At 48.4% G+C, this 12,668-nt stretch overlaps 1 protein-coding gene across 8 annotated transcripts in view; it reads right to left on the reverse strand.

Annotated features, from left to right (window-relative positions):
- LAMB3 (laminin subunit beta 3) overlaps window positions 1-12,668 on the reverse strand; it is a 47,390-nt gene that overhangs the window by 26,214 nt on the left and 8,508 nt on the right. For all 8 annotated transcript variants that reach the window (XM_043486238.1, XM_043486237.1, XM_043486236.1 and 5 more), the window contains one exon: window positions 12,028-12,182. In XM_043486238.1, coding sequence (XP_043342173.1) covers window positions 12,028-12,182 — 155 coding nt within the window. The remainder of the gene's footprint in view (window positions 1-12,027; window positions 12,183-12,668) is intronic.

A 12,668-nucleotide genomic window follows, 5' to 3' on the forward strand; every position in this document is an offset into this window, starting at 1 on the left:
TTCAGAGGGCTACAGATTGACACACATGTTAAAGCAAGGCTTGGACGAGAACCTCCCTGAATTGCAAGTCCTTCTGGGCAGAGGCGACTGTACCTCCCCACACCCCCTGCCTCTGTTTCCTCTAAGCCTCCACCCACCAGAACCAGGAGGAAGCTCAGGTAGCCATCTCTGAGGCCTTGCAGCCTCTGAACCTTGGTCCCATCCAGGGAAGGCCCTAAGCTGGGGAGGCTGATCCATCAGAATGGGTGATGTCTGCTGAACCTGTGAAGCTGACAGCTCAGTCCCGAAGGGAAGAGTTAACATGCTGAGCCTGTGCCTTGAGTTACAGAAACTCTTCACCCAACACTGCTCTTCCCCCAGCGCCACTGAACAAAGCCTGGAACAGAGGACGATGCTGGAGGGGAGCCAGGAGTCCTGGCTCTGTGAGCCTCTGCTTCCCACCCCACTCTCCAGCTCCCGCCACCAATCTGCAAAACAAGAGCATTTTCCCCTTCCTGGTGCTTGGAGGTGTCCTCATCACTTCCCAAAGTGCTTTAATAAACAATAATTTTGGTATGATATAAATGAATCTATTTATAAAATGGAAATGGACTCACAGACAGAGAGAGTAGAATTATGGTTACCAAAGGGGAAAGGTGTGGCGGTGGGGAGGGTTAAATTAGGAGTTTGGGATTAGCAGATACAGACTATTACATATAAAACATAAACAACAAGGTCCCGCTGTGTAGCACAGGGAACTATATTCAATATCCTGTGATAAACTGTAATGAAAGAGAATTTTAAATGATTATGAAATACTTAAAAAATATATAGTAATATAGTAATATTATTATATTATTATTCCCACTGCAGGTGTGAGAAGGCTGAAGCTTCAAGAGGCTCTGTGAATTTCCCGTTGACTGATGGCCAGTACTGGCACCAGCACCAGACAGGATCCCTCCTCACGCCCTTCTCTTCTTCTCCTCTCCTCTCTCTCTCCTCCCCGCCATCCTTCCCTCTCTGCCATCCTCTGATCTCCACTAGGAAGCCACCTGCGTGCACCCACATCGCGGGAAGGAAGCAAGGCCAAGGGTGACCATCTCTGTCTCACCCACAGGGCTTGATCCGACCATGAGGCTGACCACAGCAGAGAAAATGCTCTGGGAAGAAAGCTGGTTTGTCAGGCTAACCTCACTCAGTTAGCACGGAGACTGCAGGAATGTCAGTGGCTAAAACAAACACCTGAGCACTTAAAATAATCCTTTCTGGGCAAAAGCCGCCTCTTGCTGGCATCTGAGTCTCCTCCAGGATCCTATTCTGGTCCCTGGCGCAGGCACGCCCTTCTCCCCACTCTGCCCGGCCTCTCAGAGGCAAACTTCCCCACCCCCCATCCTCTGTCTGCACTCAGCACATGGCCCGCGGAGAGACCAGGGCCAGCCGCCTTCCGGTGACCTGTCATCCAAGATCCTCTGGGCTTGCTGGGAACGGATCCCAGCCTGTTCTCTGGCCAAGAGAGTGCCAGAAACAAGGCTCTTTTTTCCTTGGGCCATGGGACACAGGACCTAGAACAGCTCAACCTGGGACTCGGGAAATGCCCTTGATATTCCCAAATGATGAAATATTATGTAACTTTTGAAAAGACTGTTGACAGAAAGATTTTAATTGCATGGGGGAAATGCTTACAATGTTTTATGAAAAAAAATATAATGTTTTATGAAAAAAGTTGGGCATAAGCTTGTATACACATCATGATCACAAATACATATTTTTTAAGGAATCGGTAGGCAGAAGGCACTGCACCAATATATTAGGCTGAACCAAATGAAATGGCTGATATTCAGCTATCTTAACCTACAAAAATGGCAACTGCATACGGCTTAACCTAATTACCTCTGGGAAATGGGATTACTGGTAACTTTTTTTTCTTGGTTATTTTTTAATAATTTTTGATGCCTTGAATATATATTAACATTTATATCCAGGCCTTGTTTTAAACAAACTCAGAAGGCCCAGGATACTCAGCACGGGCTTGCTGCCCTGCTTCCTCCCTGTCTTCACAGTCAGTCTGGGGTACCCCAGCCCCCGCCACCTGCCTCCGCATGCACAGACAGTGACAGACGGATCAGATGACCTCACGAGCTGAACACCTACGTGCCTTCATCACAGTAACGTAGCTAAAGGAGGGACTTATCTCAATCCTCAGACACAGGCTAAGCCACCAGGCTTGGGACAGGTATTTTATGCAGCTCTGCTTGTCAGCCAGCCAGAGGGACGGAGGCCCGAATTAGGGCGGCCTATGGCACAAGCCCACCTGAAGACAAGCTGCCAATTCCTTCTCTTTCTGGGCCTCAGTTTCCCTTTCTATTTTATTCCTGTATGTCTACATGCAGTACATGTGTGTGAGTGTGACTGTGTGTGTGTATGTGTGTGTGTGAAAGAGAGATTCTCAACACAAGGCCCTTCCCCTCTTGTGTGTTACATGCCTCTGTCTCTCCCGGAGATGGAAGCTCCCAACCGCAGCTGCCTCCCTCTCTGGGGTCATTTGGCCAGCACTCCCCTGGCCGGGCTACCTCAGAGACGCAGCGTTATTATCCATTCAGCCTGTCAGGCCTCCAGCCAGCTTGGCTCCTGCTCATTCTCCGTCTGGAAAGGCTGGGCCTTTTCCCTTATCCCGGAGCTTTCTAGAAGCTCAGCAGTCTGGCTGGAAGACAAACCAGAGAACTACAGGAGGGCAAAGGAGACAGTGGGAGCCTCAGTCACAGTGGAGAGGGTGGAACAAGGAAGGCAAGGCAAATCAAAGCTCTGTGTCTTAGCAGAAAAGGGAGCAAATTCTGGAGGGAAATGGGAAAACAGGCTCTGCTTAGCCATGGCCCAGCTCCCTCCCCCAAGCAAGTCAGAAACGACCTATGTCCATTTAAGGAGCTGAAGTCAGGGTCATGGCTGTCGGCCAGGGCCAAAAGAAAGACATCCGGGATAAAAAAAAAAAAAAAAAAAAAAATGCAGCTGCCTACAAGACATTCTCTCCACTTCAGCTCCCTCATTGGTAAAGTGCAGGGGTGGGATGAGATAATGAAGCTCCTTCTTGCTCTAACATGCTATTAGAATTCTCCCCAACTCCAGCTTATCTGCTCAGAGGTTAAAGACACTCCAAACAAGAATGCAAAAGAAGTAAGAGAAAAATAAGACATTGGCCAAACATGGTGCTGGAGAAGCACTCTTCCCAGCAAAGTGAGCAGGGAAAGAAGGGACCCTGAAGGCCTTGATCAGCAAGGTCTCCACCAGACTCCCACTGTGATCCATGTGTGTGTGTGTGTGTGTGTGCTCAGTCATGGCTGACTCTTTGCGACCCCATGGACCGTAGCCCAGCAGGTTCCTCCATCCATGGGATTTCCCAGGTAAGAATGCTGGAGTGCACTGCTATTTTTCTACTCCAGGAGATCTTACCGACCCAGGGATCAAACCGGCGTCTCCTGAGTCTCCTACTTGGCAGGCAGATTCTTTGCCACTGAGCCACCTGGGAAGCTCCTGTGATCCACAAACCTCATCATTTATATGTCAATGGATATTGCCAGAAAAGGTGAAGAATCAGGGCCTGTTTTGGGGCCAGGTGGGAGTCGACCCCCAGTGCTATGAAGCACTGTCATGAACTAACATCTTGACCAAAACCTTAACTCAGTACAGCTCTTATCTCCATCGAAACCAAGTTCAGAAAGCTCAGTTCTGAAGCTGATGACCAAAATGATGAATACCACAACACTCCAAAATTACACTGCATGAGTATAATAGCTGAGAAAAGAAGAGAAGCTAAAGGCAAGGAGAAAAGGAAAGATATACCCATCTGAACACAGAGTTCCAAAGCATAGCAAGGAGAGATAAGAAAGCCTTCCTCGGTGATCAGTGCAAAGAAATAGAGGAAAACAATAGAATGGGAAAGACTAGAGATCTCTTCAAGAAAATCAGTGATACCAAGGGAATATTTCATGCAAAGATGGGCACAATAAAGGACAGAAACTGTATGGACCTAACAGAAGCAGAAGATACTAAGAAAAGGTGGCAAAAATATATGCAGAAGAACTATACAAAAAAGATCTTCGTGACCCAGATAACCATGATGGTGTGATCACTCACCTAGAGCCAGACATCCTGGAATGTGAAGTCAAGTGGGCCTTAGGAAGCATCACTATGAACAAAGCTAGTGGAGGTGATGGGATTCCAGTTGAGCTATTTCAAATCCTAAAAGATGATTCTGTGAAAGTGCTGCACTCAATATACCAGCAAATTTGGAAAACTCAGAAATGGCCATGGGACTGGAAAAGGTCAGTTTTCATTCCAATCCAAAGAAAGGCAATGCCAAAGAATGTTCAAACTACCACACAATTGCACTTATCTCACACACTAGCAAAGTAATGCTCAAAATTCTCCAAGCCAGGTTTCAACAATATATGAACTGTGAACTTCCAGATATTCAAGATGATTTTAGAAAAGGCAGAGGAACCAGAGATCAAATTGCCAACATCCACTGGATCATCAAAAAAGCAAGAGAGTTCCAGAAAAACATCTACTTCTGTTTCATTGACTACGCCAAAGCCTTTGACTGTGTGGATCACAACAAACTGTGGAAAATTCTTCAAGAGATGGGAATACCAGACCACCTGACTTGCCTCTTGAGAAATCTGTATGCAGGTCAAGAAGCAGCAGTTAGAACTGGACATGGAACAACAGACTGGCTCTAAATTGGGAAAGGAGTACGTCAAGGCTGTATATATTGTCACCCTGCTTATTTAACTTATATGCAGAGTACATCATGTGAAATACCAGGCTGGATGAAGCACAAGCTGTAATCAAGACTGATGGAAGAAATATTAATAACCTGAGATACACAGATGATACCACCCTTATGGCAGAAAGTGAAGAAGAACTAAAGAGCCTCTTGATGAAAATGAAAGAGGAGAGTGAAAAAGTTGGCTTAAAACTCAACATTCAGGAAAAAAAAACTAAGATCATGGCATCCGGTCCCATCACTTCATGGCAAATAGGTGGGGAAACAATGGAAACAGTGGCTGACTTTATTTTTCTGGGCTCCAAAATCACTGCAGATGGTGACCACAGCCAAGAAATTAAAAGACACTTGCTCCTTGGAAGAAAAACTATGACCAACCTAGGCAGCATATTAAAAAGCAGAGACATCACTTTGCCAACAAAGGTCCGTCAAGTCAAGTCTGTGGTTTTTCCAGTAGTCATGTATGGACGTTGAGAGTTGGACCATAAAGAAAGCTGAGTGCCGAAGAATTGATGTTTTTGAACTGTGGTGTTGGAGAAGGCTCTTGAAAGTCCCTTGGACTGCAAGGACATCCAACCAGTCCATCCTAAAGGAAATCAGTCCTGAATATTCATTGGAAGGACTGATGTTGAAGATGAAACTCCATTACTTTGGCCACCTGATGCAAAGAGCTGACTCATTGTAAAAGACCTGACCCTGGGAAAGAGTGAAGGCAGGAGGAGAAGGGGCAACAGAGGATAGACGGTTGGATGGCATCGCCGACTCGATGGATATGAGTTTAAGTAAGCTCTGGGAATTGGTGATAGACAGGGAAACCTGGTGTGCTACAGTCCATGGGGTCTCAAAGAGTCGGACACAACTGAGCAACCGAACTGAACTGAGGCTCTGACCTGAGCATGATACATACATTATCTCATTTTATCCTCCCAAAATCTCTGAGGTAGGCATATTGGATCAAAAGTGGGTATCTTCATTTGACAGATTAGGAAGGCAAGTCCTAGAGAAGCTAAGAAATGTGTCCACATTCACAGGACTAGGAAGAGAAGAAGCAGGGATTCTGCTCCTGGGCTCTCTGTCTCCAAACCTTCTCATCCTGTAGTGCTTCAAGGGACACAGCAGTCACGTGACAACCATGGGACATTGCAGGGACTAGAGTTGGTTTTCAGGATGCTCCTTCTCTTCTCCCCTAGTAAGGGCAGCCTCACCCCCTGCCCAGACTTCTCCAGAAACAGAGGTGCCCTCCTAGACCTGAGTGCAGATAGTTGGTTTGCATGCCTGGACCTCTGAAAGTTCTACCACTGACAGTGATTCCTTCTGCCGCTAAGGGCAAAGAAGCAAGGCACTGCCCAGAGAGCTTCTAGGAACCTGATTCAAGAAGCAATGGTGTGAGAAGCCAGGCCAACAAAGTTGTGAGGCTACCCAAGTTTGTGTCCAGGTTTCCATCTCACCTTTCTACTCTCTTCCCTCCTTTTAATCCCACAAGACACACTCCCCAGTCCAAAAGAACCAGGACCCCCAAATTTCACATTCCACAGCCCAAGTTTTGCTTCCCTCTGATAGCAACTCTTTCCACCAGTGACCTTTTTCATTTTCTGCTATCTCTTCTAAACTTATTCATTCTTGGTCTCATTCTCTTGGGACCCTTTGCAAAAGCCACAGCTAATTTTCTGATAAGCAAACCCTTGTTGAAATATAAATGATGATAGATTAATATGACGCCTTTCCCAAGGGCATCTGGATTTTAAACAAAGAACTCAACGATGTTTCATCCAAATGAAGATTCGCAAGGGCAGGAGCTTTGAAAGTTTCAGATCTGCTAAGATCTCCTAGGAAACAGGAGAGCAGATATTTTGGTCAGAGACAGGCTCAAAGTCCTCTGTGAGCAGAGGACAAGGACCTCAGGATGGATATGAACACATTCTCACATTCTGTGTGTACACTTTAGCCATGCCAGAGGTCAAGAAAACAGATGTCTGTCAAACACAGAAAGGCAATGGTTGTTGGGTGTGTGCCTATGGGTTTGAGTGTGCTTATGTGGGGTGTGTGCATGTATATGTTAAGAGGAAGGGATGTCAACTGGCTACTGCTCCTCAGCTTGTTTCCAAGAGATAAAAATGACAGCTGTTTGGCTTACACAGCTAATTAACCTGAGGAATGCACTGTTTAAGACTGTTATTAAGGCAGCTGGATAATTAAGTTTTCCCCCAGAAAGGGGTGGGGGGATAAATAAAGCATTTAAGGGAACAGACACAACATTGGAGGAGACTTTGTCAGGAGCAGAAATCAGGGCTGGAAAGCTTCCAGGCAAAACCCCACTGGTTCCCAAGCAGCGTGCACCAGCCCAGAAATAACTGAAGGTCGTGGCTCAGCCCCTGCCAGGGCCCACCTGGCAGAGATCACGGCTGACCCTCGGGGTCACATGCAGCCCAGCCAGAAGCCTGGCAGGCATGTGAGAGGCTGACTGACTCCCTTATTTCATGAATGAGGAAATGCCGGTCTAGACAGAAGCCATGACCTTCTCAAGGTCACGTTCCTCTTCTAAGTGTCAGAGGCAGGACCTGGCCTAGAAAGTCTTCACCCCTCATCGGGCAACTTCACTAACCACGACTGCCTCCGGGTTCTCCAGCAGCCAGACTGAAAATCAGATGCGACGTGGTCAGTGGGCTGGCCCAAGGGCAGGTTGACTTCAATAATTATACAACTGCACATCCTGATCCGAGAAGAAGTGCTCAGGAGAATGCCTGACAGGTGGGGCGGCCTCTGCATGCAGACACAGGTCAGTGGGAGAGGGGCTGGGATATGCAGCGTCTTCCAGACACCAGGCTCGTGGTCACTTGGCTCCTTTTTTTATGTGGTCTGCACAACAACCCTGGAGGAGGGCATGGCAACCCACTCCAGTGTTCTTGCCTGGAGAATGCCATGGACGGAGGAGCCTGGCAGGCTGTAGTCCACGGGGTCGCAAAGAGTCCGACAGGATGGAAGGAACTCAGCATGCACAAACACAACAACTCACTGAAGAGGGTGCTGCCACTGCTCCTATTTTTCAAATGAGGAACGAAGGCTTGGGGAAAACACAGAAGGAAATGAGGGTATGGAGACATCACAGACATTTTCATCCTTGCCTTGGGCTTTAGGGGAAAACGGTACAGTGAATTTACTCAGAGATTACCTAGGAGCTGGAAGAGAGAGCCCCAGGGGATAGGGTGGGACTTCCGCCTCAGGCTGTTTCGGGAAAGATCAGCCTGGGTTCAAGTCTGGACAGTTAATGGGTAGTTGAGGCAGCGAGACCTGGAAGAGCAAAGTTGGGCAGGGGTTGGGGGGACAAGGCAAAGCTGCCAGAGTCCTAAGTCCATTGTCAAGGCTGCAGCATGGACACAAAGGCCAACAGGACTAAGCCAGTGAGACAAAATAGGCAGAAGGGGAGACGGGCCGATGGGCCAAGACTGACCCAGGAGAAAGCAGCCATACTCTGAGATCAGGAGCTGGGAGAGGCCACTTTGGAACTGGAAGGCGTCCCCACTGCCCCTGAGTCTCCCCAGGGTTGGCAGGGGGCAGCGAGCAACGCTAAAATGTCCGAGAGTCATAAATTCCTAGTGCACTTGCATTTATGTCACGCCGGAAGGCAGGCAGGCAGCAGTGCCGGGCGATTTTACTGGGCTCAGGGCCACCATGTCACCCCTGCGTGAAACTAGGACAGAGGCACTGACCAGAGGCTTTGACTTAAGTAAGGTGTGTATGTGGGCGGAGGGGCTGGAAGAGAGGGATGGGGGGGAGGGGTCGGGGTTAAGGGGCAGGCCTCAGCAAGGCAGCTTTGTACCATGCCGCCCTCCTCTCCAGCTAGGCCTGGCCACTGCACCATCATCTCTAGCCACTCAGAAAACTCAGTTCCTATGCATTTCCATCAGAAGTCTGGGGGATCCCAGCACACACCCAGACGTTCCCATGGGGATAGGGATAATAGGAGCTACCTCATGGAACACTGTGAAAATTAACTGAGGTAATTTATATAAAACTCTCAGTCTAATGCCTGAGACATAATATGTGCTTAATAAACTATAGCGTTACTGTAATACCGTTTACTGATAAAAATAAACTTAAAAATTGAAATGAGAACTCATCAGAGTTATATCTGGATTCCTAATTTTCATCACACAGCCACCCGTGTACCCAGGGAAGGTTCAGGGTCCACCCGGACAGAGGAGTATCAGTGCCTTAACAGATGTCTTCATTGCTGGCAACCCATGGCCTCTGGGAGGTGAGGCGGGGAAGAGAGAAGGAAAGAGAAATTAGACAAGGCAGAGAGGAGGCAGGTGGGGGAGAGAAGCTGGTTCTCCGTGGTCAGCTCACTCCCAAAGAAACCTGGAGCAAAGAGCGACACGAAAGACCACTGAGCTAATATTTGTTCACGGAAGAGGAACGCGAGGTTTAGAGGGGGTGATCTTCTGCCTAAGATCACACCATGAGTTAGTGGCAAACTTTGGGCTACACACTGCACTCAAGATGCCCTATCCTCTTCTCTTCTGAGAGGTTCCATGGTTCCATTTATTCCCCCTGGTAGACGAGGGGAAGAAAGAACCAATCAATACATCTCAACTTTCACAGCAGCAAAATAGCTGAGGTTTATCCATCCCCTGGGTTGCAAAAGTCTAGACTTCTCTCCTGCAAGCCCCCATGTGTTCTCAAGCTGCTGCTTAAGAGCAGGGGAGCCAGCTGGCTCCCTGGGGCACTTGAGAGAGGCAGAGGGCAGGACAGGATGGAGTGTGGCCTAGAGGGAGGCACGCTGTCCAGGCCGGGCTGGCACTGAGGGACATTCCTCGGCTCTCTGCCTGATTCCCATCCCTGAAGGTGGCTCAGTCCAAAGAGAGGACCCAGCAGAGGACACCCTGAACATTTTAGACATGGCTCAGTGGTACAAAACTGGACAGTGAGTGGGCAGGGGGCAGCTGGACTCATTCTGTTGTCTGGAGAGCTCCCTACTTCGAGGTCTCCTGATGTCTGTGAAGTAATCCAGGCCCACGGGGAGGACTCGCCTGATGCTGGCCGTCTTACCCAACACTGTCAGATGGACTTTCCCACATCCAAGTGGGTGAGGTGCAGAAACCACAGCCATCTCCGCGCAACACCTCCAAAGCCAGGACCCAGTACCATCTGTGACTACCAGTGGCCAAGAGGACACGGGAGAGGAGAGCAGTGAGGCCAGACGTGGGATCAGATACCACCGGCATGGTCCTGAGGACCAGGAACGTCTAGAAGGAGGACACCACAGACACCCCAAACCTCCCTGTGGCCGTCAGCCCCTCTCACTCCCTCTCCTGCTCTGTCTTTCTAATCCCGAAGATGCAGAGACTCAAGGGAAAACGACTCCCTCACTCTTTCCTTTGTCCAAATCTGTGACTTGAGGGCCAAAAAAAATGGCCAAATGAGACAGGCAGCTGGGAAATAAGAAATCACTGGGTGATTTCCACCTTAGGCGACACGAGGAGCAAGGAAAGCCCTCAAACTTACTGAAGGGAAAAGAAAACCAAAGTTCCTACCAGAAAGATCCAGAAGCAAAGGAGAAAAATCACAGTGGCTCTTTGAAAAACAAATCAGTTGCTTAAATAAGCAAAGCGTTCCAATGCCTGGATTTGCTCAGCTGGGTTCCTTATCAGCTGAACCGCTGAACCTTCCTGCTAATCCCAAGTCACTTTGCCTTTACCTCCCTGATCTGTGTCCTTTAACGGCAATTTGAATATTTTCCCAGGGGGAAGGATAAATTAAGAGGTTGGGGTTAACAGATACACACTACTGTGTATAAAATAGATAACCAACAAGGATTTACTGTATAACACAGGGAACTATGTTCTTAAAATAACCTATAATGGAAAAGAAACTAAAAAAAGAATATAACTGAATCACTTTACTATAACCCAAAACTAACACAACATTTTAAAGCAACTATCCTTCAAAAAAAATTTTTTATTAATTTGCATTGGAGTATAGATTGATGCTTTTGAACTGTGGTGTTGGAGAAGACTCTTGAGAGTCCCTTGGACTGCAAGGAGATCCAGCCAGTCCTGGGTGTCCATTGGAAGGACTGATGCTGAAGCTGAAACTCCAATACTTTGGCCACCTCATGTGAAGAGTTGACTCATTGGAAAAGACCCTGATGCTGGGAGGGATTGGGGGCAGGAGGAGAAGGGGACGACAGAGGATGAGATGGTTGGATGGCATATCCAACTCGATAGACATGAGTTTGAGTAAACTCCGGGAGTTGGTGATGGACAGGGAAGCCTGGCGTGCTGCGATTCATGGGGTCGCAAAGAGTTGGACACGACTGAGGGACTGAACTGAACTAAACTGATAGTTGCTTTATGGCATTGTGTTAGTTTCTGCTACAGAGCAAAGTGAATCAGCTATATTAACACACACACATACATCCCCTCTTTTTTGGATTTCCTTCCCATTTGGGTCACCGCAGAATACTGAAGAGTTCCTTGTGCTATACAGTCGGTTCTCATCAGTAACCTGCTTTATACACAGTAGGGTATATGTGTCAATCTCAAGCTCCCAATCCATCCCACAAAAAAAAAAAAATTTAATTAAAAGGAAATTCTGCAAAAAAAAAAGAAAAGAAAGTCACCCACTTCGCCCAGGGTGGTGAAACATGCAGACCAAACATGTAGAGACTGGAGGTAAACAAGTTGGCTCTTCACACATGACAATTACAAAACCTAGAAGGATCATCTCCAACCTACAATCATACAGTCTTCTGGTAGCTCCAGCCACACCCTTACCCCAACACGGGCAGAAGAGAAGGCAGCAGAGAGTGGCCGGGGCGCAGCTCAGTTCTCGCTTTGGCAAGAAGACAAGCCGTGCACACACCCCAGCATCTGTGAGCCACCAGCCTTGACTCTGTGCATCAGAGACGGCCCCTCACCCTCCACACACCTAAAGGATCTGTACCGATCTACTGCTTATGCCCCAGATTTGAGCGACTATCCTGCTCAGGCCCAAGGGCTGAGAAAAACTCCAGCTTTACTAAGCAAAAGAGAAAAAGGAGGTGTTCAGTTATAAGTCATTTTGAGTACATTTTCTCTTGCCCATCTAAGGTGAAAATTCCTGAGAGGCAGAGATCCAGCCTCATGCTTGATTTACACTCCCCACAGCATACGGGGCTGGGCCCACACCAAGTCCACTCTAAGTGTTCGGTGAACGGATGGCAGGCTCACCCCGCACCCCCAGCTCACCTTCTTCCAGCCCCTGGAGGCCATGGAGGAAGAACCTACCTCGCCATACTCGGTGCAGTAGGTCTCAGGCTTGGTCAGGCCACAGGTGGATGAAGCTCGGAGAAACTGGGTCCTCCCTATGAGCAGGTCCCCGACGGGTGGATAGCAGGCCCCGCGGGAGCAGGCTTGCTGGGCACACAGGAGGCTGGGCAAGCCTGAAATCACAGGGGGCTCAGCGGGTGCTGGGGTGCAGCCTAAACAGAGAACAGTGTAGCCGGCCACCCCAGTGCCCCCCAGCGAAGCAGTCATCTATCGGCAAAACTAGACCCTCTTCCTTGCCTTCATGCTCCGACCTGCTGGTGGTGAGAATAATTGCAATCCTGGTGCTGTTTGGTTTTAAAAAAGCTGATTTTATAGTCTGCAACTCTCAGCTTTAAAAAAGTAGAAGTTGATCCTGAAATGTGGCATCCATATGCGGCTTTTAGAATTGAGCTGCAGACACACGCTTGGCCACAGCTCTCCTCGCCTGTTAACAGAGCAGCGCTGGCTGCTGGCCGTCTGGGGGACATGGGGAGAGACCTGCATTCTGTCTGCTCCTTTGTCTCTAAAAGTCGGCCCGCCACAACTTTGCAAATAACCAGCTGGTAAAGAATCCACTTGCAACGCAGGAGACCCCAGTTCTATTCCTGGGTCAGGAAGAT

This window comes from Cervus canadensis, chromosome 13 (genome assembly GCF_019320065.1).
Source record: "Cervus canadensis isolate Bull #8, Minnesota chromosome 13, ASM1932006v1, whole genome shotgun sequence".
In the NCBI taxonomy this organism is placed as follows: Eukaryota; Metazoa; Chordata; class Mammalia; order Artiodactyla; family Cervidae; genus Cervus; species Cervus canadensis.